General features: G+C 41.0%; 1 protein-coding gene and 1 pseudogene across 1 annotated transcript in view; both read left to right on the top strand.

The window, feature by feature from the left end:
- Positions 1–4,716, top strand: part of LOC138766432 (cytochrome P450 2A4-like) — a 12,554-nt pseudogene extending 7,838 nt beyond the window's left edge.
- Positions 4,717–6,484: 1,768 nt separating this feature from the next.
- The window catches only part of LOC138766433 (uncharacterized), a 46,917-nt gene continuing 27,723 nt past the window's right edge, over positions 6,485–25,678 (top strand). The window contains exons 1-9 of the mRNA XM_069944027.1: positions 6,485–6,907; positions 9,787–9,949; positions 10,362–10,511; positions 11,896–12,056; positions 12,865–13,041; positions 13,159–13,300; positions 13,580–13,767; positions 14,245–14,386; positions 16,125–16,301. Of these exons, the coding sequence (XP_069800128.1) occupies positions 6,728–6,907; positions 9,787–9,949; positions 10,362–10,511; positions 11,896–12,056; positions 12,865–13,041; positions 13,159–13,300; positions 13,580–13,767; positions 14,245–14,386; positions 16,125–16,301 (1,480 nt within the window). The 5' untranslated portion in view covers positions 6,485–6,727. The remainder of the gene's footprint in view (positions 6,908–9,786; positions 9,950–10,361; positions 10,512–11,895; positions 12,057–12,864; positions 13,042–13,158; positions 13,301–13,579; positions 13,768–14,244; positions 14,387–16,124; positions 16,302–25,678) is intronic.

Below are 25,678 nucleotides of genomic sequence, written 5' to 3' on the forward strand. Positions count from 1 at the left end.
TCTTATTGAGTTCGTGGAGACCTGCCCATCTGTGGCCAATGTCTGTATTACATTATATAGTTAAGCAATGACTAATCTCCTCTTTATATTTATTAACAGGTTCTCCAATTAACCCCGTATATATTTTACGATGTGCTGTTTCCAATGTCATTTGCTCTGTTGTGTTTGGAGAAAGATTTGACTATGAAGACCAAAAATTCTTGTCTCTATTGTCTTATATTCAAGATGTCATCCAGTTGGGCAACTCCTATGCAGGGGTGGTAAATATTACAAAATGTCTACAATGTGTATGGATTCCATATAATTATGACATCATGAATATTCAAATGGCAGGGTTTGACTACCTCTGGCAAGTGAAGTCCAAATGGCTGAAAGTAAATTGCTTGGTAGCATATGTATCCATCAAAGTATTGATGGACCTGCTGTATGACTGGATGTCTGGAACCTGACATGCAACAGATGTGTTCACAGTTACGTTTTTTTACAGAGAGCCTTGATGAAATATATGGTGACTGTAGCAAGGTTTCAGCTTGCCACACCAACCATAAAAACTTTTACTTTCTTCACCACCGAGTAGCACATACTTGAAACAAACTTTCCAGTAGATGACTTTCATTATTTATGTCACTATAAACTATGTATAGGAACAGAGACTTCTGTCGAAATAACCCTGTCCCTGCTCTCTACTTAGTTTCTGAGGCCCTCTTTCAACTAACCAATAAATGAATTTTTGTTTTTAAATTTTCCCCTTTAATTAGCTCTTTCACATGTTCCCAACCATAATGTTCTACATTCCGGGACCTCATCAGAAATTCTTCAAAATTATGGACAACCTTAAACAATTTATTAAGGAGATGATAAGTACCCACCGAGCCACACTGGACGAGAACTGCCCTCGTGACTTCATAGATTGCTTCTTAATAAAGATGGAAGAGGTGGGTTTGAAGATAACATTAGACTTTATTTTCGAAACTAGGATATTCAGTTTAGTCTTTTCCTTGATTGCACATTTTATTTTATTTTATTTTATTTTTTACTGCTTTTTAGTATACAGAGTATAAGGTGTCTTAGGCCATTTTTTGATAATTAAAAGATTGGTGAACTGAAACTTTTCAGGAACAAAAGAATCCAGACACAGAATTTCATCAATTGAACCTAGAGGTGACAATATTAAACTTATTCTTTGCTGGAACAGAAACTACAAGTGTGACATTGACCTACAGTTTTCTTATACTCTTGAAATATCCAGAAATACAAGGTAACAATTTTAATAAAGAGTTTTTATTTTTTATTTGTAAATAACACACCAAGTTCCCTTCAAAGGGTCATAGCAATAATGTGTGCACAGTTGACAGTAACATCTGAGCCCCCCTGTGTCTAAGGGGTCCCGAAGTCCAAAAACATGGGAAGACACCAGAATATGGTTAAAATGGTTAACATTTTATTTTGGGGCCCAGAAAAATCCTGTTATATCTCTGCCTCCCAATATCAGTTAAGTCCGCTAATGGCATTAGTTCCTCTGTATTGACACTGGTTTTCTGGGATTCAATAGGAGTTCACATTTACAGCTAAATACAGATATTTATGTCCTATGGAAACAACCATAATACCAAATGTTTTGTGAAGCTTTTATATTTTTTTAATGCAACTTAATAGAAATTAATAGAAACTTCTGAATGTGGCATGTAACGGAACATGGTAAGAGTTTATTTTCTTATATATTCCCTGTATATGTAAATGGAAGCGTAGGAAGCTTATTCATATGCCCAAACATTCCAATGGATGTCATATTACAGAACAGGGCCATGTGCATAAAGACTACAAATTAAATACCATGAAACAATCAGGAGTGTAGCTAGGATTCATGGCACCCTACAGCAAAAAACTGTACAGGGCTCCATGAATCCTTGCAAACCCCCCCACCCCCACCCCCATCCGTGCACCAGGTTGCTGGGAGAACACAGGGGTCTGTGTTGTGAGGGGGGCACGGGACCTCATGCTCCCCTACTGTACGAGCCCCATAGCAGTTGCGTGGTCTGCCTTCATAGTAGTTATGCCACTGCAAACAATCATTAATCATTAGTTTTCCTGTAACTTCACTATGGACACAATTCTAATACTAGAATGAAAAAATATGTCCTTTTTTCTGTTTTTTTTACATTTTAGAGAGGATCCACAAAGAGATTGACAATGTAATAGGCAGAGACCGCTGTCCATTAGTAGAAGACAGGGCTAAAATGACCTATACAGATGCTGTAATCCATGAAATCCAGAGGTTTGCTGATATCGTCCCCTCGGGAACGGCCCATGCTGTCAGCAAAGATACAACCTTCAGAGGATATCACATTCCAAAGGTAAGGAATTCTGATCTTCTTAAACTCTTGACTCTCTTCACATACTATATTTACTTTTAGGGAACAATGGTTCTTCCCGTTCTGACCTCTGTCCTGAAAGACCCCAAGCACTTCATAAACCCAGATGAGTTTGATCCTGGACACTTTCTTAATGAGAACGGTTCCTTAAAGAAAAGTGATGCCTTTATGCCTTTCTCTGCAGGTAAGAGATTATTAATTGATTATTGTTATTTAGTAAAAAAAAATTATCCGTACACCATTGATAAAGTTGAATATAAAGGGATTGTTCAAGGAGCATAAGACAGGTAAATTCTTCTGCTCCCTGGCTCTCACTTTTGACAATACCATGTCTCAGAAGCAGGGTTGTTGTCTGCACCGAGCTTACTAGGGTAAGTGCCAAGGGCCACAAAGCCTCTAGGGGCCCAGTCAAGCCTGGTACTACACTTTTTTATTCTGTCATTGTGGGCTAAAGCGCTATCCACGACTGCAGCCCACAGGACTAAGTCAGGGTTGTTTTTAGCAACTGCACAGGGCGCTGGTAGCATCAGCGCTCAGAGGATGCCCCATCCCAATGACATCAATCCCCACCTCCTGGTCCAGCCCACTTAAGCTTTTAACTGATGTGCAGGCAATCAGCCAATGGGAACCATGCCCCCTGTCTGCTCGCTGTCAGTCTATGCAGTCTATGTATCTCCATGATTTGCTCCACAAAGGGGCACACAAGGCTCTATGGCCCAAGGGTCCCCAAAATCCTGGAGCCAGCCCTGCTCAAAAGTAAGAATTTTGAGACCTAGAGGGGGAGGGTGCATATTTTTCAAACTTTCAAGCCTACTTTATGGGAGCAGCTGTTAAAGTTCCACTGAGGTGCAATTGAATGGAGACTGCCCAAACAAATGAAAACCTATAACAGGAAACTGAATGGCCCTTTTAACTTTAGCTTGACTTGTTATTGTGTTATTATGTATTCTCATTCTGTCTCCTCAAGCAAACGCATGTGTATTGGAGAAGGCCTGGCACGCATGGAACTCTTCCTCTTTCTAACCACTATCCTGCAAAAGTTTACCTTGGAGCCCACTATAGACAGAAATATTTTGAGTATACGACCAGAGCCCAACACCAATGCTTCAAGACCTCATTCATACAGTATGAGATGAACGTTGTTCCTCGTTTCTGAGTTCCTACATAAAGTTTTTTTTACTTCCTACATAAAGGAAACCTAAAAGTTCTAAAATATACAAAACATGGCAGCTCTTCTAATTTTAAAGATTTCACTTTTTAGTATAGATTTTATTTACTTTATGTAGTATAAGTTGGATTGCACTGTGTAAGGCTTGCATGGTGTCTTTTGAAACTTTAGTTACAGATATATCCATCCTTAATGTATCTCTAATTTCAATATGTTCAGTGAAGCCTGACATGAGGCTATCCCCCTTTCACAGCGACTTAAAGTCATGACCTCCTCTCCCCAACACAGTGTAAAGGGTCTGTTAGATGTTGTAATCTTCAGCTGTCCACGCAAATGAGCACCGATAAGCGATAATGAGCACTGCTTGCTTGCAGTGCCTTTGCACATCACAAATAATTGAGTGGCTGGGTCACATGAACAATCCCTGTATCATTCATGTGGCCAATTAAATACATTAGGGATAATTGCAGCTGATAAACAATGATTAACAGGGCTGCACAAAAGCTGCCATTAGCCGTACAGTGGGTGTTTTTCTACTCCTCGGCTGATTGCCAACACTTGTACACAGGTGGGTTATCGGCTGACTGAGTGTTTCTAGCAACGTTTGTTGCAGATAAGCAGCTTGTGTAAAAGGACCCTAAGCACTAAGGGCCAGTTCACAGTAAAAATGCCGTAATCCCGAGGCGGACCTCTCTGCCGCGGAATCCTGCCGTGCTCGGTGTCCCGCTGTAAGTGAATGAGAGGGTGTGCGCTCGTCCGCTGCCACCGCTCTCCGCTCAAAGAAGTAACATGTTAATATTTTTTATTTGCTTCCTGTTTTGGGCTTTCCCATGATGCACTTTTTCTCCTGTGATGTCTAACTGACTCTGTAAAACTGTTAGATGGCTTACATCTTGCTCAGCCAATCAGAGCTGAGCAACCTGAGTCATCTGACAAAGAGAGGCTGGCCTAACAGTGCCCATGCCGAGGAGTGTATTCTAAACACATGCCGGCAGAGAACTGTACTAATTGGGTGAGGGCTCTTATCCAGCCCCTGTACACTTTTCTGCTCAACTTCCACCTTTATTCCTCAAGTTCTCTCTATTCTATTTGATAATTTTGCACTAAGTACCTAAAGCACTGTTTTATATTTGTCTTGCACTGAAGCCTTTAAATAAAGTTCAAGTATCTGTTTAAGTGGGACTCTGCCTCTCCTTGTTGCCGCACCACTGCACCTGTACCTGACACTAGTCCTAATCAAAGGTTTGGTGCCCATGTGTCCCGGGGTGGGTACTTCCACTCCTGGCCACCGTGACAAGTCGCCCCTGAATGACAGAGCCCACCTGCTGGTTCATTAACAGTATCCAGTGCCCCAGGCAACAGCAATAGTACTTATCTATCTATCCATTTATCTCTTGTATCATCTACTTTATCTTTCTTTCTATTTAGAAAATTAAGCAAATGGGATCTGTACTAGAGATGGGTGAACCTGGAGCATGCTCGAGTCGATCCGAACCCGAACTTTCAGCATTTGATTAGCGGTGGCTGCTGAACTTGAATAAAGCCCTAAGGCTATGTGGAAATCATGGATATAGTCATTGGCTGTATCCATGTTTTCCAGAGAACTTTAGAGCTTTATACAAGTTTAGCAGTCCCAGCTAATCAAATACCGAACGTTCGGGTTCGGATCGACTCGAACCCGAACCCGGTTCGCTCATCTCTAACCTGTACTGATTAAAAACAGACTAGCAATTACCGCAACTCAAGCATCCTAGAGTCAGATCGTTTGGCATTTGAATAGGCTGTGTCCATGTTTTCCAGGACTCCCAAGAGTGGAGCATGCTCGAGTTGCGCTCATCACATGATAAAGACCAGATGGTCAATTAAGGATAAATTGCAGAACCCACACATTCTTTTAGGTGCTAATAATGTATACAGTATAGTGAAGGCTGCTGTGCAACAGGATAAAAAAATCAACCCCAGTTTGAAGGCAAAATGTTAAATCTTGTGCATAGGGAGGACACGGCTCCCTGCGCGCAATGCTGTGCCCCCTCCATGCCCCCTCTCCACCTATATGGTGCGCAAAAGCTGATCCAGTCCTGGGACACTTCTAAAAAGTGTCCCGATATAGATTGTAAATAAGTAGTAAAATAATTTATATCTGAATCCTCTCTCAGGGTACTCCCAGATTCAGCTTTTTGTGGCGTTTGTCTGGCTTCCAAAAAAAAGCTTTAAAAAGATTATTTTGGCGTTTTTTTCCTGGTGTTTTTTTTTTACTTAAGTTATGATCGGCTTTTACAGAAAAAAAACCAAGAAATTCCATTGAACACAGTTTGCAAAAAGAAAAAAAAACTCACACCTTCACCATGCTGCATTTTGAAAAATCTGCCTGCAACAGAGCAGGGGGGGCTGGGGGACGGTCGGGGGACTCCAAGTATGTATCGCATTTCATACAATTCCATTAACTAACAGCTAGCATATAACAGTGTTTTGTTTTGTTTTTTGCTAAAAGTTGCCAGTGTGAACCCAGCCCATAGTATGAAGCTAGAAGTTGGTGCATGGTTTTGTGACCACAGCAAATCTCTGTTCTTCAGTGTCTCCACCCAACTTCAATCAGTGTGTGCAGGCGGAGACTGAGACTAGTGATTTTGGCCAGAGGGGAGTAGTAGTTGCAACTCCCCTCATAGAAGTGGAAAACTTTTTCCTTGTTGTACTTGCTGCATTACCCTAACTATTGTGTAAAGAGTTGTTCGCTCTCTCTTTTTTTTTTCTCACATTACAATACTTGGAATAGACGATAGTATTTCTGCGGCAGTTCCTTTAAGCAGTTCACTGGAGAAAAGACTCGAAATGACTTTTCAGTAGTGAGGTTAGTAGACACGTCCTTGGGAGGGGCATAGCTAACACATGATTTCCTGGTATTGCAGCCCAGCTTAATTCATTTGATAGATGACAAAGCTCCCGACAAGAGTGGTGATGCTTCTAAAAAAAAAATTCCTTGAACCAGTATTTGGGGACTATATCCAATCTGGTGTCTAGGTTAAAATAACATAGGAAGCAATGTGAGTGTCTCTTCTATTGCAGAGTTTACAGTGTAGCACAGTACAGCTCTGCACTGGACACACCCAGCCGGTTCTCAGTGATTACACGTTAGATTGTTGCACTGTACAAAGTTCTATATATAGACACAGAGTACAGAGCGTGCGGGATGGCTCTAAACATTGCAGCAACACTTCTCCTGGCTACGGGGGTCACTCTCTTCATTTATCTCATTAAATGGTGGGGTAGGGTCAAACAGAAGAATCTACCCCCAGGACCTACACCTCTACCCCTCCTGGGGAATTTCCTTCAGGTCAATACCTCGGAACTACCACAGTCTTTAATTAAGGTATGTCGATTTCTATGTCCTATGAGTAAGATACTGGTTATATTGCAATTACTTCTGTTGAAATATTTCACGTGTGGTAGATCTAGCACTAGACAATAGAAGCCTTATAGAATGGATACTCCCGTCATCTGTTTTATGGCTCCATTATTATATACAGGATGTTTTTCCACTGTCTTTGTCTGGTATTCAGTTGGCTAAAAATAGACTGCCATAAACAATAAAGTACAATCTAGAAAGACAAAGTTACTGGGTTAAAGAGGAGAGTCTGATGTCATCACTGACACCCTCTGTCGCCGATGATAAATCTGTAAAGAACACCAGGGAGCGTGGAGAGGTAATGTATGAACTTCACTTTTAAAGCAAGGACTGCACAGACATCGCTTCTATATATATATATATATATATATATATATATATATATATATATATACACACAGTGGTGCTTTTTATTACTAGCATAATTTGTTCCGGGACCGCGCTTGTAATCCAAATCCACTCTTAAACCAAAGCAAATTTTCCCATAAGAAATCATTGAAATGCAGACAATTGGTTCCACGCTCCAAAAATAATGATTTTTTATTCTGAATAACATGTAGAACAGATGAAACAAACAATGAGAAGCAGCAGAATATGTTGTATTATAAGTTACTGTACAGTATAACAATCAGCATGTGGAGTATAATGTATAGTAAGTGCATAACCCTGAAAACACAGCAGCAGTTTGTAAATACATGGGACTGAAGATCCCCATAATGCAGTAGCAGGGGCATAGCTAGAAATCACGGGGCCCCATAGCAAAAAATTATAAGGGGCCCCCTCCCCTACGCAAAGCACTGTGCGCATATATATATATATATATATATATATATATATATATATATATCTGCTTTACAGCTGGTGCACTGATAACCCCTGACCTCTGCAAATTTTCCTTTCCTACTTGATTGCCAGCTGGAGAACAGAGGTCAGAGGTTATCAGTGCAGTAAAGCAGAGTACATAAGGGGTTAAGCAGAAGGACACATGCTCTTACCTTCTCCCCCAGGCCCCCCTCCAGCACGGGCCCCATAGCAACTGCCTACCCTGCCTCTATGGTAGCTACGCCACTGTGCAGTAGCATAACAACAGGCTAGAATAGAGAAGCAGGGCTGCTGTCAGGGGCCTGTGTGGTCATGTGACAGCAATGGATAAGGGCTGTATGTTCAGCATGGACCAATCAGGAAGTGAAAATCACAGAGCTGTGCAGAAGGACAGTAACAGAGACTTTTCTATACAGCAGTGTGAATGGCTGAGTGTAAGTGCAGGCAGATTATAGCAGCAGACAGGGGCATAGCTAGGATACACGGGGCCCCACAGCAAGTAATTTTAGGGGGCCCCCCTCCCCTAAGCACAACACAAAGCATTGTGTACACACTGATAACCCCTGACCTCTGCAGGGAGCTCTGCACATTTTCCTTTCCTACTTGATTGCCAGCTGGAGAACAGAGGTCAGGGCTTATCAGTGCAGTGAAGCAGAGATCTCTGTCTTCTGCTTGTTAACCCTTTTTTGTAATGCAGCATGTAAATAAACATTGGATCACTTACACATTGCAGTACATAAGGGGTTAAGCAAAAGGACACACACTCTTACCTTCTTCCCCAGGCCCCCCTCCTGCATGGGCCCCATAGCAACTGCCTACCCTGCCTCTATGGTAGCTACGCCCATGGCAGCAAAGTGTATAGCTGAGTGTAAGTGCAGCCACATTATAGCACAAATGAAGAGGATGGGAAACATAAGGACTGACAGACTGCAGAGACTGAGTATGAAGGAATGAGCAGGGCAGATGTGGACACATATATGCAGCACTCTCTGTCCGGGGAGAGAGGGGTTACAGCTATGAAGAGATTACCTCCACAGTCCTGTCCCCTGATGCAAGCCCCAGCCTGAAGTGGATCTGCTCTGATTTTGAAGGTGAGGGAGACTTCCTGGGTCAGAGTACAGTGCAGTAGACCCCGCAATGCAGACCATGCCCCTCCTCCACTCCTGCTCCCACCCAGCGAAGGAAGCTCTTAAACAAAAGCAATGCTCTTAATCCAAGTTCTAATTTTTAAAAACCAATGTATATACAGTGTGTGTATATATATATATATATATATATATATATATAACTGTGTGATAGGCTCAGTAAACGAGCATCGATCAGCCAAATCAGCACTTGTTTACTATAGTCATTGGGCAGTCAAATATGGCACGTACTCAGCTAAATGTAACATATAAAAGTGTTTTGATTCTTCAGAGAGATGCACTTTGCAGATGCTCTTTTCTCTAGATAATAGATGAAGTCCTAACATACAACCTTTCCTCCCTCTTGATTGACTAATTCCAACAATGTAAGTCTATGATGCTACATTGTCAGAATTAGTGAGCGGCTGGGGAGTGGATGGCACATCCATCCCACTCTCTCCGGCTATGTCTCCTGATCACAACGGGTCTCAGTGTCTCAGTCCTGATGACGTCAAAAGATATTTTTAATGATAGGTACTCTTCAATGTCTTTACATCAGTTTCTGGCGTAAAATAGTCACAAGTTTTTTTGCATAAAGCTCATATGCAAATATATGTAACAATTTGGGTATATTGTGCCATGCCTGCTACTTCTAAAAAAGCAGCCAGGGGTTTACAACAATGGGAGCCGGGTCACCACCACTCACTGCATTTACTATACTGGAAGTCCGTAATTACCAGCTTGTAGCAGGCATGGATTTCTTAGGTTGCTGTACGGGCATCCACAGATGCTCCTGATATATAGAGAAGCCAATGACCCTCAATAACCCCAGACCAACAGACAATATACCTGTGTAAAAACAACGGATGCCATTTTTAATATTTTTTATCTCTCCAGCTAAGTGAAACCTATGGACCTGTCTACACCTTCTATTTAGCAAACCTTCGGGCGATCATGCTGATTGGGTACGATACAGTAAAGGAAGCATTGGTGGACCACAGTGACGTGTTTAGTGATAGAGGAGAATCAGGAATAGGAGATTTTTTTAATAAAGATTTTGGTAAGCCGATAAAATAAATGTCAAAAATAGCAATGGATGTTTTCCTGATTTCCATATAAATTACTCTGTAATGCTTATGGTGCGTTTACACCAATTTTGACCAATTTAGAAGCCAAAGTCAGGAATGGACTTAAAAAGACAGGGAATCTCAGTCTTTCCTTTACGAACTGCACCCTGTTTATAGTCTGTTCCTAGCTTTGGCTTCAAAAATCTGTCAGATAAATCTCTCTGTGTAAACGCACCATTAGTGTGGGTCAAATATTTCTGCCAATTTCTGTAATTTTAATAGACAGGGGGTGTATTATTATTTAATGACAACTTGTAGACAGGGGCGGCGCTGGTTTGGAAGAATGAACCTATATGTTTTTTTTAAATACTTGACAACTCCTTTACCTCCCCTTAAACTTACCAGGTGTCTTTGCAAGCAGCGGAGAAAGGTGGAAAATCCTTCGTCGATTTTCTCTGACAACTTTGCGAAATTTCGGATTGGGAAAGAGGAGCATTGAAGAAAGAATCCAAGAGGAAGCACGGTGTCTCACTGAGAAATTGATGGAGGACAAAGGTGTTTTCAGTTCTATAAATATTTCTTGCATTTTTGGACCATCTCTTCAATTTAGATATGTTAACTGAAAACCATCTGCCAGAACTTCCCAATTTACATACCTGCTAGGCAAGCCTGCGTGAGCTCATACTGCCCAGGCACTGAGTGCTGATGGCACAAACCAGTGCCCCCCACCCAGGAGCATGAAAAAAAAGTGTTGGACCCACCTGCAGTTCACAACCACACGTGGCAGCCTCTAGAACAGCAAGAAAGAGCACCCTCCTGTTCTTCACTTGCTGAGCTGAGTGCACTGCATCTTTTTCAGTAAAGCATCTATCCCTGGACCAGGTGCAGTGGACTCGGCATAGTGTGTGGATGGCACTGTGCCAGTCTAGTGAGAAAAGGGAAGTGTTGGTGCCATCCTAGGCACCGGACCTCAGGTGCCTTGAGGCAAATATGGCCCTGCTGCTAAGCCTAGGGAAGTTTTTAAATTTCCCCCAAGAAATGCTTCAAACAGCCATCATTACAAAAATAGCAAAACTGTAGACAGACCCTCCATTTTAGACCTATATGTCTAATAAATTTATATTAAACATGTTTTTCTGAAGAAAATGTTATTGGTTCAAGAGGCACCTCCTTGTCTCAAGAAAGACTCCAGAAACTGCTGAGCAGTGGAACCAGGCAATGTCTGGATAACTAATTTCATGTCAGTCAAGCATGATGCCTCAATTTGAATTATTTTATACCACATTATTAAAGGGGTACTGCGGTAAAAAGTTTTTTCTTTTAAATCAAATGGTGTCAAAAAGTTATATAAATTTGTAATTTACTTCTATTTGAAAATCTCAAGTCTTCCAGCTTCTTTATGTCCTGCAGTAAGTGATGTATTATTTCTAGTCTGACACAGTATTTTTTTGCTTCCACTTTTGTCCAGAGCAGGAGAGGTTTTCTATGAGGATTTGTTACTACTGTGGACCGTTCCTGACATGGACAGCGGTGGCAGTAGAGAGCACTGTGTCAGACTGGAAAGAATACACCACTTCCTGCATGATGTACACCAGCTCATAAGTACTGGAAGACAGGAGATTTTTAAATAGAAGTAAATTACAAATCTTTATAATTTTCTGATGCTAGTGGATTTAAGAGACTTTTTTTTAACCTCTTAAGGACCCATAACGTACTGGCAATGGCCCCATATTTTGTGTGTTTGGATTTTAAAATGACATGAAATAAGATGACAAACCTTTTATCTCATACTGTTGTTGTTTTTTTCCATTAAAAAAAGTAATTAAAATAAAAAAGTACTTATAAGTCCCAATGTGTAGTATTTGATCATAGTCTTAATATCTCTAATTTATTGTATAGTTAATGCAATGACTGAACACCTCTTTATATTTACTAACAGATTGTCCAATTGACCCAGCACATATATTACAACGAGCTGTTTCTAATGTCATTTGCTCCGTTGTGTTTGGTGAGAGATTTGACTATGGAGATCAAAAATTCTTGACCCTCTTATCGTATCTTGAGGATATTTTACAGCAAACCAACTCTGGCTCAGGGCTGGTACGTTTTCAAAAGGTGTATGTTGTATATTCGTGCCATGTAGTTAAAGGGGTACTCTGGGCTAGGGGGCTTTTCCAGCTATGGCCAGGGAGAAGGTGGATGAGGCCAATGACGTCCACTTACCTCCCCGGTTCAAGCGTCGGGTCCCAGATTGCACTGCTCTGGTCCACGCTGCCTGGCCACCTCCTGGTCTCTGAATCGGGCTTGAGACGTAACGTTTCAAGCCCGCTCAACAATTCAGTGTCTGAGACGGGATCCTGCCTTTGCCACTGACAGGCTGAGTGGGCTTGGAACGTCATGTCTCAAGCTCGTGTCAGAGACCGGGAAGTGGTCAGGAAGCGGCCAGGCAGTGGGGACTGGAGCAACACGATCTGGGAACCGCCGCTGGAATAAGGGAGGTTGGTCATCTTCGGCCTCATCCAGCTCCTCCCCGGCGATAGCCAGAAAAGCCCCCTAGCCTGGAGTAGCCCTTTAACATGAATTTACAAAAACGTTCACTACATGTGGTTCAGGGTAAACTGTGTGGTGCACATTACATATATCCTGACACAGGTGCAGTTCTGCCTGTCTAAATTATATAATAGTAGGACTGACAGACCTATGGCGTGATATCTAGAACCTGATTTGCTTTAGAGACTGCAGGTTTGACAGAGAAATGGAGCTGTAGATATCAAAATAGGGCAACTTTTTGAAACCTAGAGTGAATAAAAAAAATTACGAATCAACACACAGGTTACTACTTGTTTTTCCACTACCAAAATAATTTTAATGTTGATTTTCTTTTTCTTTTTTTCTTGTCTTTAATTAGATGCTTCTCATGTTCCCAACCATAGCGCCCTACATTCCAGGACCTCATCATAAATTCTTCAAAGTTACTAAGAGCCTGAAACAATTTATTAAGGAGATGATAAGCGCCCACCGGGCCACCCTGGATGAGAACTGCCCTCGTGACTTCTTAGACTGCTTCCTTATAAAGATGGAAGAGGTGGGTTTGTAGATAATCTTAGATTGGCAGACCTTTGGGACCACACATGTAAATTCTAACTAAATTGTTTGTGGGTCTTTCACGACTTTTATAATTAAAATAATAAAAAAATTTCAGGAAAAAAACAATCCAGACACGGAGTTTCATGAGGAAAACCTAGAGGCGACAATATTAGACTTATTCTTTGCTGGAACACATACTACAAGTTTGACATTGCGATATGGTTTGCTGACACTCTTGAAATATCCAGAAATACAAGGTAATTATGTTACAATTTTTTTTTTTGTAAATAACACATTATGGTCATACGGTCATAGATGTAATGGGTACAGAGGAAGCAACCACATTCAGGCCCTGGTGTCTGAGGGGTCCCAAAGTCCAAACACAGATGAAGACATCAGTATTATAACATTATAGGTGGGGGGCCAGGGATATCAAGTTACATCTCTGTTCTCAGATCTACGATTCAAAAGTAAAAGGAATTGAAAAGGTAGTACTAGACTAAAAATGTCCTTTACTCTGTTTTTGACAATTTCAGATAAGATCCACAAAGAGATCGACAAGGTAATAGGCAAAGATCGCTGTCCATCAATAGAAGACAAGAGCAAAATGCCCTATACAGACGCTGTAATACAAGAGGTTCAGAGATTTTCTGATATTGTCCCCACAGGAACGCCCCATGCTGTTAGCAAGGACACGACCTTCAGAGGATATCATATTCCAAAAGTACAGTATGATGCTCTTCTCAACCTTTTTACTGTCTTTCAATGTTCCTATACTTTATGCCAACAAATCACAACCAAAATATAGCACTTTTCTTCTCAAATCTTATTTGACTTTTTCCTTAAACTTATTCCATATGTATCACAACTTAGTATAAAACTTTACAGACAAAGTACACTGGGCTTATATTAGGCCCCACCCCCTCTCCCCCATCGGGGAGGCACGGGAGGAGGCCCCGCCTTGTCCCGCCCCCCCCCCCCCAAGCTCCCCCAGCCCGCCCATCGGGCAAGTGGGGTGTACGGGAGGAGTACGCCAGGGAGAAGGGGCGAATCTGCTTCGTAAACGTCCCTCAAAATCTTTAGGGCTACCCCCAGGATGAAGATGTGCTGACTTTCTCAATATCTTCATTCAGGTACCAAAAAAGCCCTGCTATACACTTTGTGTTTTCTAGATCTACATATTTCATACATTTACCTTTAGGGAACTTTGGTGATTACAGTCCTGACCTCTGTCCTGAAAGACCCCAAGCACTTCAAGAACCCAGAGAAGTTTGACCCTGGACGATTTCTCAATGAGAACGGTTGTGTTCAGAAACTGGATGCATTCATACCATTCTCTACAGGTAAGAGATTATTACTTCATCTAACAAAAATCAACTGTGGCTGAAGTTGAGTTTAATACTAATTTGAGCTTAGCAAATCAAATTGTAATTATATATGGTTGTTATGAACTAGTGGTACCACTCGAACAGGGAAGAGATGGGGAAGACACGGACAGTGTACCCTGCACTTGTTCCCACTCACTGTCCCTGCTTACTTGCTACTATCAGCCCTAGGCAGTAGCAGACAACCACGGAGACAGTCCCTAACTTATATAGGGGCAGACACAGAACAAAGAACAGAAAAGCAAGTAGTTATGGTCAACAGGCCAAGGTCACAACAACCAGGCAGCAGAGGTACAAAAACCTACTCCAGAGAATATTCAGGTCCTAAGCCAAAAGGTTAGGGCTGTCGGAAAACCAGAATATTCAGAGCAATGGTGCAAAGGTAAGAAAAGCTACAGGAAATACACAGGAAAAGCACAGGGAGAGCTAGCTTACTAGGGGGATCTAGACTAAATAACCAACAAGGTATAGGCAGGAACTGAGACCTCTTATAGGAGACCAGGAACCCGGTCCAGAAGGTGATTGGACCATAAACGGAACAGAAACAGCAAGGTAAATGGAGGAACAAAATGTCAGTCAAAACCAAAAGAGAGGTTAACCATAAAGTGGCCAGAAGGAACTCAGCAGAGCAGACATGGATGGGGCAGGGAAAACAGTAGAACAGAAGGAGTAAGGGCCCTATTCCACCGGACGATTATCGTTCGCATAATAGTTAACGATTAACGACTCAAACGACCGCTATTGTGAAAGACCTGAAAACGTTCACTCATTTCCAAGGAACGATAATCGTTACTTATGATAGTATTTGCGATAGTTTATTCTTCGCTATTTCTTCGCTATTGCGTTCGTATCTACTGCGAACGACCGAACGATGTCTTATTCAATGCAAACGATTTGCGAATGTTTTGCGAACGAGCAACGATAAAAATAGGTCCAGGTCTTATAAAGCGATCAACGATTTCTCGTTCGGTCGTTAATCGTTAACTGCATTTCAACCGAACGATTATCGTTTAGATTCGAACGATTTAACGATAATCTGTCCAGTGGAATAGGGCCCTAAGACAGAGCTAAGAATGCAAAGACAGAATAAACACAAGGCCAAAAGCCCAGTCTCGGTCGTATCTTACCACACCAATGTTCCAACAGGTGCAGTCATAACAATGGTTGAAGGATCTAGTGTGGGTTTAGGGGGACCAAAACGTGACTTGACCAAAACATGATGACTTTATATGGTTAGTGTTATAGTAATAATTAATATATTCACATATTGTTTCATATAGAGTTTTGGTAAATTTGTGCAACATCTAAAAACAAGTCTCTGCTATTGTTCTCTTTAAATCCCTTTGTGACCAAACTAACCAGGGCATAACTGGCCAAGGAAATTTTTTAACCCCTAAGTGACCAGCCATACTTGCTTTTACAGCAGTCTCTAAAAGTTCTTAGGCTGTTCTGCTACCCTTTTTTTTTTTTTTTTTTACAGCAGGCAAGTAACTAGTAGGCAGTTTAACCCCTTACATGCTATGGTCATATCTTGACAATGGCATGCAAGGAGTCTCTGAGACACTGTCATCCCATCGCCAGCATGAGGAAAGAATTTCTGGCCAAAATAGTCTTTGTTAAAAAGCATGAAAATATAAAATTTTGTCCCCAAACCTTTGAGTTATTCTAATTGTATATGCTCATTCTATTTCCTCAGGCAAACGCATGTGTATGGGAGAAGGCCTGGCCCGCATGGAGCTCTTCCTTTTTTTAACCACTATACTACAAAGATTTACCTTAGAGCCCACCATAGATCGGAAGAATTTAAGCAATAGACCAATGCCCAACACCAGTGGTTCAAGACCTCATTCATATGAGATGAAAGTTATCCCTCGTTTTTGAATTAAAGAGTACCTGTCATTGAAAATAACTTTAAACATGTCATCAGGCATGTCAAAAGTTTTTACAGTGGGTCTCAGCAGTGTCAGCGTATGTCCAGGGAGAGAGTATGGTCACCATGTGATCCACTCATTGATTTTAGCCCCATCAAGGCCATGTTCACACAACGTATGTTTTGCATAAATCACAGCCCTGATTTATGCAAAACATACGTTCTATTTGAATGACTGGAATCCCGGCTGGAGCCTATACACATAGTATATGCTCCGGCCGAGATTCCATCTGGCCGGGTCACAGAACGGCCTAGGTCTATAAGACTAAACTGTCAGAACTAGTGGCCAGCCGGGGATGCCGCCGCACTCTCTCCCAGCTATATTTCCTGATTGCAGTGGGTTTTAGCAGTAAGCACTGCTGCTATCAATATCTTCTGATGATATGTGAAAAGTTATTTTTAATGACAATGATTTTGAGGATAAAGTTAAAGGAAACCTAACATTTATAGGACTTATGAAATAAGATGGGTTCTCAAATTGTTGAAGAATTGCAAAAGAATAAAAAAAAAACTACAAAGAAACTGTTTTCAAAATTAATATTTTTATGAATTTTTTTGTAATCTTGAAAATGTCTATCAATGTACACAACACTTTATAACTTTCTACATCTTTATTTATGTAATAAAAAAAAAACATTGAATTATACTGGGACTAATTATCTTCATGCTTTGGTTGCTTTTTTTTTTTTTTTCCCCATGCTACCTTTTGTAAGGGTCCATTTACACAGAAAGATTATTTAACAGATTATCTGCCAAAGATTTGAAGCCAAAGCCAGGAACAGACTTTAAACAGAGAATAGATCATAAAGGTAAGCCTGAGATTTCTTCTTTTTTTTTTTTCAAATCCATTTCTGGCTTTGGCTTCAAATCTTTGTCATATAATCTGTCAGATAATCTTTCTGTGTAAATGGACCCTAACTGCACTGTGTTTTACTGGTTAACTGTGCATTAATTTGGTTAATTATATATTGCTGCCTTTGTATACAAAATAATAAACATGTCATTCTTATCTAATCATGATACCACACTATGGGGGTAATTTATCAAGGGCGTTGCGCCTAATTTTTGGTGAATAATTGCATTTTTCACCCATTTTTGGTCTAAGTTCTATTTATGAACCAGTATTCGACAGGTGAATATTTTTAGATGCAACTTTTTTTAAATCTGCCTTTTTTAAGTATTCACCCAAAAGTTCGCATAATCCGGGATTAGCTCCCAATTTATCATTTGCAACTTTTTAAAAAGTGGCATAGACAGGCGCAAGCTTACGTCTGGTCAGAACCAGGTGAATAAAACCGCATTTTTTTCATAGTTGTGCCTTTTTTGCGCCTTTTTATTTAGATGCATTTACTATGGGAGTACTACATTTTAATGAATCAGTCACAAGATATTAGAACAAACTACACACCAATCCCTGTTAGAATAGTTGCACTTATTAGACTACTTAGTAAATGTCCCTCTATGTGTTTTTGTATGGTTACATTTACAGGGGTCATGGCAAGCAGTGGAGAGAGATGGAAAATCCTTTGTTGATTTTCTCTGACAGCTTTGAAACATTTTTGAATGGGAAAGAGGAGAATTGAAGAAAGAATCTGGTGTCTGGTTTCTTGCTGAAAAATTTACTGTTGTCTCCAGTTTGGGTGGGGTTTTGAAACTCAGTTCCATTGAAGTAAGTGGAGCTTAATTGCAAACCGCACCTGAACTGGAGAAAACAGTAGGGGGAAAAGTGGCCATGTTTTTGTAGCGCTGGATAACCACTTTAATGAAGGACAAAGGTGGGTTTGCCAATGTTCCTCTCATATTCTCAGGTACTGTAGCTTTTGACCAACAAACATCTGGAGTTACACATAAACATGCACGCTCAAGCTCAGAGAACAAAGGATTGGGCATTTAGAAATCATACATGCATGATCTTTATTACAATATCTGTGACTGAGATGCTGCCAGGGTGGCCTTATATAGATCAGTAGCTAATCCCATAACATCAGTGGTTAGAGCCAATGTTAATGAGTTTCAGAATAGTAGTGAGAAAAACTTGGTGTTTGCACACCGGTACCTTAGCACCTCCAGACAGCTGTCCTTCATATATCCGGACTCTTTAAAGAAAGGAATCCCGAACTCTGGTCAAAGATCCATGTGTAGATGTACTTTATTCAGGGTGCTGGTACAAAGATTGCTCACAAGGCTGCAACATTCACCCAGCATTCACCCAGCGTCCAGTAATTCAATTCAAAAAGTGACCTCATATATTCTATAGAGTCATTACATAAAGAATGAACTTTTTCAAGCGTTTTTCTGTTAAAGTTAATGATTATTGATTACAGCCAGAAAAAAAACGAAAGTCAGTATTTCAGAAAATTAGATTATTATATAAAACCAACTGAAAAAAAAAAAATGTTTTTAACACCGAAATGTCGACCAAATGAAAAGTCTGTACAGTAAACGCCCTCAATACTTGGTCGGGGCACCTTTTGCATGAATGAGGGCATCAATGCGGCAATGTGGCATGGAGGCGATCAGCTGATGGCACAGCAGAGGGGTTATTGAAGCCCAGGTTGCTTTGATAGCGGCCTTCAGCTCGTCTGCATTGTTGGCTCTGGTGTCTTTCATCTTCCTCTTGACAATACCCCATAAATTCTCTTTGGGGTTAAGGTCTGGCAAGTTTGCTGGCCAATCGAGCTCAGTGATGCTGTGGTTAGTAAACCAGGTATTGGTACTTTTGACCGTGTGGACAGGTGCCAAATCCTGCTGGAAGATGAAAATTCCATCTCCAAAAATCTTTTCAGCACAGGGAAGCATAAAGTGCTCTGAAATTTCCTTGTAGACGGCAACGTTGACTTTGGTATTGATGAAACACAGTGAACCTACACCAGCAGATGACATTGCTCCCCAAACCATCACTGATTGAGGAAACTTCACACTAGATCTCAAGCAGCTTGGATTGTGTACAGCCTCGCCACTCTTCCTCCAGACTCTGGGACCTTAATTTCCAAAGGAAATGCAAAATTTACTTTCATCTGAAATCAGCCCCTTGGACCACTGATTAACAGTCCAGTTCTTCTTTTTATTGGCCCAGATAAGACACTTCTGGTGGTGTTTCTTGGTCAGGAGTGACTTCACACATGGAATGCAATACTTGTAGCCCATGTCCTGCAGATGTCTGTATGTGGCGGCTTTTGAAGCACTGACTCCAGCAGCAGTCCACTCTTTGTGAATCTCTCCCAAATTTTTGAATGGCATTTTCATTACAATCCTGTAAAGACTGCGAATCTCCCGGTTGCTTGTGCACCTTTTTCTACCACATTTTTTCCTTCCACTCAACTTTCCATTAATATGCTTTGATACAGCACTCTGAGAACAGCCAGCTTCTTTAGCAATGAACTCTTGTGGCTTACCCCTCTTTTGGAGTGTGTGAAAGACTGCCTTCTGGACATCTGTCAAGTCAGCAGTCTTCCCCATGATTGTGTTGCATACTGAACCAGACAAAGGGACCTTTTATAACACTTAGGAAGCCACTGCAGGTGTTTTGGGTTAATTATTCTAATTTTATGAAATACTGACTTTTGGGTTTTTCTTGCCTGTAATACATAGTCATCAACTTTAACAGAAAAAAAAATGCATGAAAAAGTTCACTCTGTATGTAATGACTATAGAATAAATTAGGTCACTTTTTGAATAGAATTACTGGAAAAAAAACAAAAAAACTTTTTGTTGATATTCTAATTTATTGCAAACCACTGTATATTGCCAAGTGCTGTTTCCAAAGTTGTTTGCTCAGTTGCTTTTGGTGAAAGATTTTATATTCTGATGCAGTACCAGCCGGACGATCTTGAATACAAATGAAGTCGGATGCGGGCGCATCAGTTTGCGCTTGAATCCGAATTCCCCCGTTGCACACAATGGAGCATGCAGCCGGAGCCGCACGCTCCATTGTGTCAACTGACAGTTTTTTGCATGGCCGCTAGCAATCCCGGCCGGAGTGTATACCATGGGGGACATTTATCAAGTCAAAAAGGTGTATTTTTTAGTGGAAAATGGCCAGATGCGAATAAATGTTTTTGCAAATGGTCGTTTTGCGAATAAATATTTGCATCTGGCAAGGGGGAAACCCCAGGGGGGCGGGGAGGGGGTAAAACGGGGGGCGCAAACTCTGGGTCTGCTTAATTTATCATTTTTCTCGCCGAAAAATAGTCAGGAAACCTACGCCAGCTTTGAGTTGGCGTAGGTTTTCTCGGAGCATGCACTGGTGCGCATGGGATTTAGATAAATCTGCATAATGTCAGAGCTGCGGGGACATTTTTAAGCTCGGCTCAGAAAACTACGGACTTAATAAATGTCCCCCTATATGTCCACCTATGTGTATTTAATCCCTCTAGCTGCAGCACAATGTAAGTTAAAGGGGTTTTCCATGAAAAATTGATTTTTGGTATTAGGAAAGGGTTAACCAAGGTTAACCTTTTTCTAATATACTTCCCTAACATTACTTGTCAGCTCTAGGAGATCCCCCTGCTGGTCACGTGATTTGCCTGCTCCTGAGCTTCTGACTTCCTGTCACATCCCGGACCGTCTGTGTTTCCAGTTCGGTGACGTCAGCTGCTGTGCCTGCATGTGCCCTGATATAGCTGAAAGCGTCTGAGTCCTGTGTGTGTGGAGAGGGGGAGGGACTCAGGTATTGATGCTTTCTGATTGGCTCTGGGCAGCAGCACAGACTTCTACAGTGTCTCTCAGTCCCCAGAGTGAATCACACTCTGCTGCAGCAGGCTGCATCCCTTCCAGAGCAGGAGCAGTGAGAGTCACTCTGGGAGGGAGATGCTGTGTGTGTCTGTGCTGCCGATCTGATAACCCTCTCTGTCACACCACAGAAATCATCTCCACTTCGTCCTAAGCCACCCCTCCCCTCTCCACACACACAGGGCTCATGGGATGTCAGTGTAAACTATAGATAGAGCTGCTGCTGGTGTCCTCCTATGTCTGTGTGGAGGTCGGAGGTCGGGACAGGGGTGGAGAGGATCTCTGTGTGGCAGAACACTGTTATGGTCTATTTTCCTCCAGTTTCTCCAGTCTCTGCTTATGGAGCAATGGTAAGTGTCAGGATTACCATGCTCACTGACCAGGGTTCAGAACCTGTCAGTGTTTGATATTTTTTTTTTCATCTTATTTTCCAATGATGGCTTGTGCTAAGCATTATGGTGATTGTAGTTCCCCTGCAAACAAGAAACACTGAGGTAGTATACAAACAAGATGAATTTTCAAAGAAAATAAAACTCCACTGACAATACCTATTGACTCTATACCTTCTAAAACTGCCCTGGATATCTGTATACATGAATTACCTAACCAAGTCTATAAATAAATGATAAAACCAAATCTATTTGCAATAATAATAATAATAATAATAATAATAATAATAATTATAATAATAATAAAATATTATTATTATTATTATTATTATTATTATTATTATTATTATTATTATTATTATTATATTGTGGCAAATAGATTTGGTTTTATTATTTATTTATAGACTTGGTTAGGTAATACATAAAAATCCTGGAAAACCTCGTTAAATATTAACCACGGCCGTGTTGCAAATCACCAACAATGGCCGTGATTAATACTTAACTTACATTGTGTAAACATGACCTAAAAGCTATTTATAAAAAAACAGGTGCTCATGAGGTACAAATGACAAAAGTGTGTAAAAATCACTTGGTATCTTAGACCAAAACCAGACACATTTTTTGCCTAGACCAATTGATAAATCTGGGCCTTTATGTCTCTGTATGGAATCTGAGGCATGGGGAGATACACTATGGGCATACACATTTCCATGGGCCATATTATGAATCCATACTCTATGCTGTGTGTATGAGATTTAGGTGTTTAACACTCTATAGTGGCCTTCATTCCATTCCAACAGTTCTGTGCTCAGCTTTTCAGCCTGTGCTTTACCCTTCTTTTAAAGACGCAATGTTGACGCAAAGAGACTGTTGAGTGAGTACTCCATTGTTTTTTGTTTTTTTTTGCTGATCTCAGTGATTGCTCTGTGCTTGAAGATTTGTGCCCGATTTTAAACTCCCAGAATTGACCTATCCTGTCTGACCAGTTTTATCTGTCTTTCTGGTTTTCACTCTAATGCTTTTGCTCATAAATCCCATTTGGTGTTATATAGCTTTACTTACGTTTCCTCATTCGTTGTACTTTTTGTAGTGTAAGGACTATTATCCAGTTGTGTGCTGCCATTTAAAGTGGATTGTCCAAAAAAGTTAGCAAAAGTTGCGTGTTGGGTGAGACCAGAAATGCACTATTCCCTACCTAAGGGGACACTTGTGTTCTGTTTTTGTAAATTTTAGAGAAGATTCACAAAAAGATTCACAATGTAATAGAAAGAGATCGCTGCCCCTAATAGAAGACCAGCGTAAAATGACCTATACAGAAGCTGTATTCTATGAAATCCAGAGATTTGCTGACATCGTCCCCGTAGGAATGACTCATGCAAAGACACCACCTTCAGAGGATATCACGTTTCGAAGGCACAGAAGTATGGTCTTCTCAGTTTCTTGACCCTTTATTGATAACACTTTCTATTTAAAACTTTATACTATTGATATTTATTACCAGTCAATAAGATACATGACCAAGTATGGTACCTGCACAAACATCATGGGGATATGACATGCTTAAGGGGGGGGGGTGCTTCTTATTGTATTGGTTCTGTACATGCCATCAGCTACCATCCAGACCTGACTTTTAACACTTCGGTGTTTCTAAATTTACATATTTTACTTTCAGGGAACACTGGTGTATCCAGTCCTGACTTCTGTTCTGAAAGACCCCAAACAATTTAAGAACCCAGAGGAGTTTGATCCTTGACATTTTCTCAATGAGAACGGATGTCTTAAGAAAAATGATGCATTTATGCCATTTTCTACAGGTAAGAGATTTGTGTTTGCACTACTAATAAATGACGAAGGTCACCTCCCAACATTCACTCTAAACACTATCTACAATCATCCATAGTACTGGCAGGTGTTGAAGAATGACATAGGAAGATCAAGGTATGGTCAAGAAGGCAGTTAGAACATTGGGTGTAGGGAGAAAGTAGAGGAGACAAAGGGACAATAGTAAAGAGGCAGAGGGTGAACCTGGTTGCTATGAAGATAGCTGGTTGTAAAGCAGCAACGCTCGTATTCGCAGGAGCGAATGCAAATGAGAGAGAGCTAGAAGTGTTGGCAATGTCCAGTAGGCCTGCATGGACATCTGGTAGGATACAAGACTGACAACAATGTTTGCTATGGTGCTACAGTCATTTTTATGTAGTGTTTACATGTGTAGTGTATGTGTATTGTGTTTTATGTAGTGTTTATATAGTTTATAGGAGACAGCACAGAGGCAACTCTGTACCACACTGCAGCTAAGCATGGGGAGAGCAGCCTCAGGGATAGAGCTTGCAGAGTGGTAATCAAGAGGGGACATGCCATATACTAGTAATAGAATGGCCAGTTATAGCCCTGCTCCTTAAAGTCTCCCTGTCGTTATAACTTTCAAAATTAGCAGTAGATGTGATATAAAGCAAGTTTGCAATTTACATTATTTTTTTTTTTCAGCTATCATGAAAAACATGGCACTTTCTTTATTCTGACTTTTTTATCCTCAAAAAACAGGAAACAGCAGAAAACAGGAAGTCCTGTTTGTCCCAGGCCATCTAAGCGCTCACATTGATGGACACATTCAGACATGACTCTCTGTATTGGACGGAATTCCTGTGTTTTGTCTGTTTTTTTCAACCAGCACAAGTCAGAAAATCTGCCTTCAGGAGACTGGACCTGGATTTCTGGTAAGTTCAACCTTGTTTTACAGCAGGATATCAGCAAAAAAAAAAAATAAGAATGTAAATTGCAAACTTTCTTCATATCACATCTACTGTTGATTTACATTTTGAAAGTTATAACGACAGGGACACTTTAAATATATACATGTATATATTGTACATAGGATAGTCTATCCTGAAAAGCCACCTGATGTAGCATTTTAAGTTTAGATTGAGTAATTTTTATTGTGTATATCCAATCTGTCTCCTCAGGCAAACGCTCATGTATGGGAGAAGGCCTGGCCCACATGGAGATCTTTCTCTTTCTAACCACTATACTGCAAAAGTTTTCATTGGAACCCACTATAGACAGAAAGAATCTAAGGGTAACACCAGAGCCCAATGCTAATGGTTGAAGGCCTTATTCATATGAGATGAATGTTGTCCCTCGTTCCTGAGTTTAAGCGCCACTATCAGCAGGTTCTGCCCAAAGAACCTGCTGACATGCTCCACAAGCTCATTACCTTATAACTGCAGGTTATGAATCATTCTTCTCTTCTCCCCCACATTCTGGAGAAATTTATTAATTGCCCCTATGCTAATCAGGGGCTTAGAAGCATTTGGGGCGTTGCCCAATGGCCCAGAGCCCAGCCCGCCCCCTCCCGTGCCTCTCACTATGCATATATGAATATGCATAGTGGGCTACCTGAAACACCCCCCTCAGCCCGCCCAGCATGTCCCCTCCCGTGCTGCCCCCTCCTGTGCCCCTAACTATGTATATATGAATACACATAGTTGGCGGCATGGGAGGGAGCAAGCTGGGCGGGCCAAAGGGGTTGCTCCAGGCTGCCCACTATGCATATTCATATGCATCGTGAGCGGCACCAGAGGGGGCAGCCCAGGAGGGGGCAGGCTGCCTCTTTAAGGACTTGAGCAGACTTCTTTAATTTTTGAAGTGTATTGAAAGTGTAAATAAAAAAAAAAAATAAAGAATGGTTTCCATAAAAAAAAAAAAACATACTTTTTCAATTTATTCTCAGACTGGTGCATCTGTTTGAATGTCTACACTGATAACCAACACTAATAAAAATTCAAATAAAGACACGGCCACAGGGTTCAGGGCAGAGCCCCCGATGATCAGCCAGAGTCCTGTTCAGGCAAAACTATATTGGCCTTGGCCATTCAACCCGTCCAAACCTGTAAGGGATTAATACATATGTAGAAATATAGAATTTATTATCCATTCCCCTTTCCTTTTTTTCCTTTCTTTTTTTTTTCATTCTTACTATGTAACAGGTTTTCAAAAGTCATCACAGTTTACGGTCAACTGTGTTCACTTCTGGTGTAAATACAAGCTGACTAACCTCCAAAGGTCAAGTGCTGATATAGCACTAATAATGACAGTGTCCTATCTGTTAACACCCATTCTATCTGCCTATTACGATGATGCATACACTGAGGCTTTTCTCTGTCTTGTGCTGTTATAGAGCACAAAATAGACTATACTGTG

The sequence above is a fragment of the Dendropsophus ebraccatus genome, chromosome 10 (assembly GCF_027789765.1).
Source record: "Dendropsophus ebraccatus isolate aDenEbr1 chromosome 10, aDenEbr1.pat, whole genome shotgun sequence".
NCBI lineage: Eukaryota > Metazoa > Chordata > Amphibia > Anura > Hylidae > Dendropsophus > Dendropsophus ebraccatus.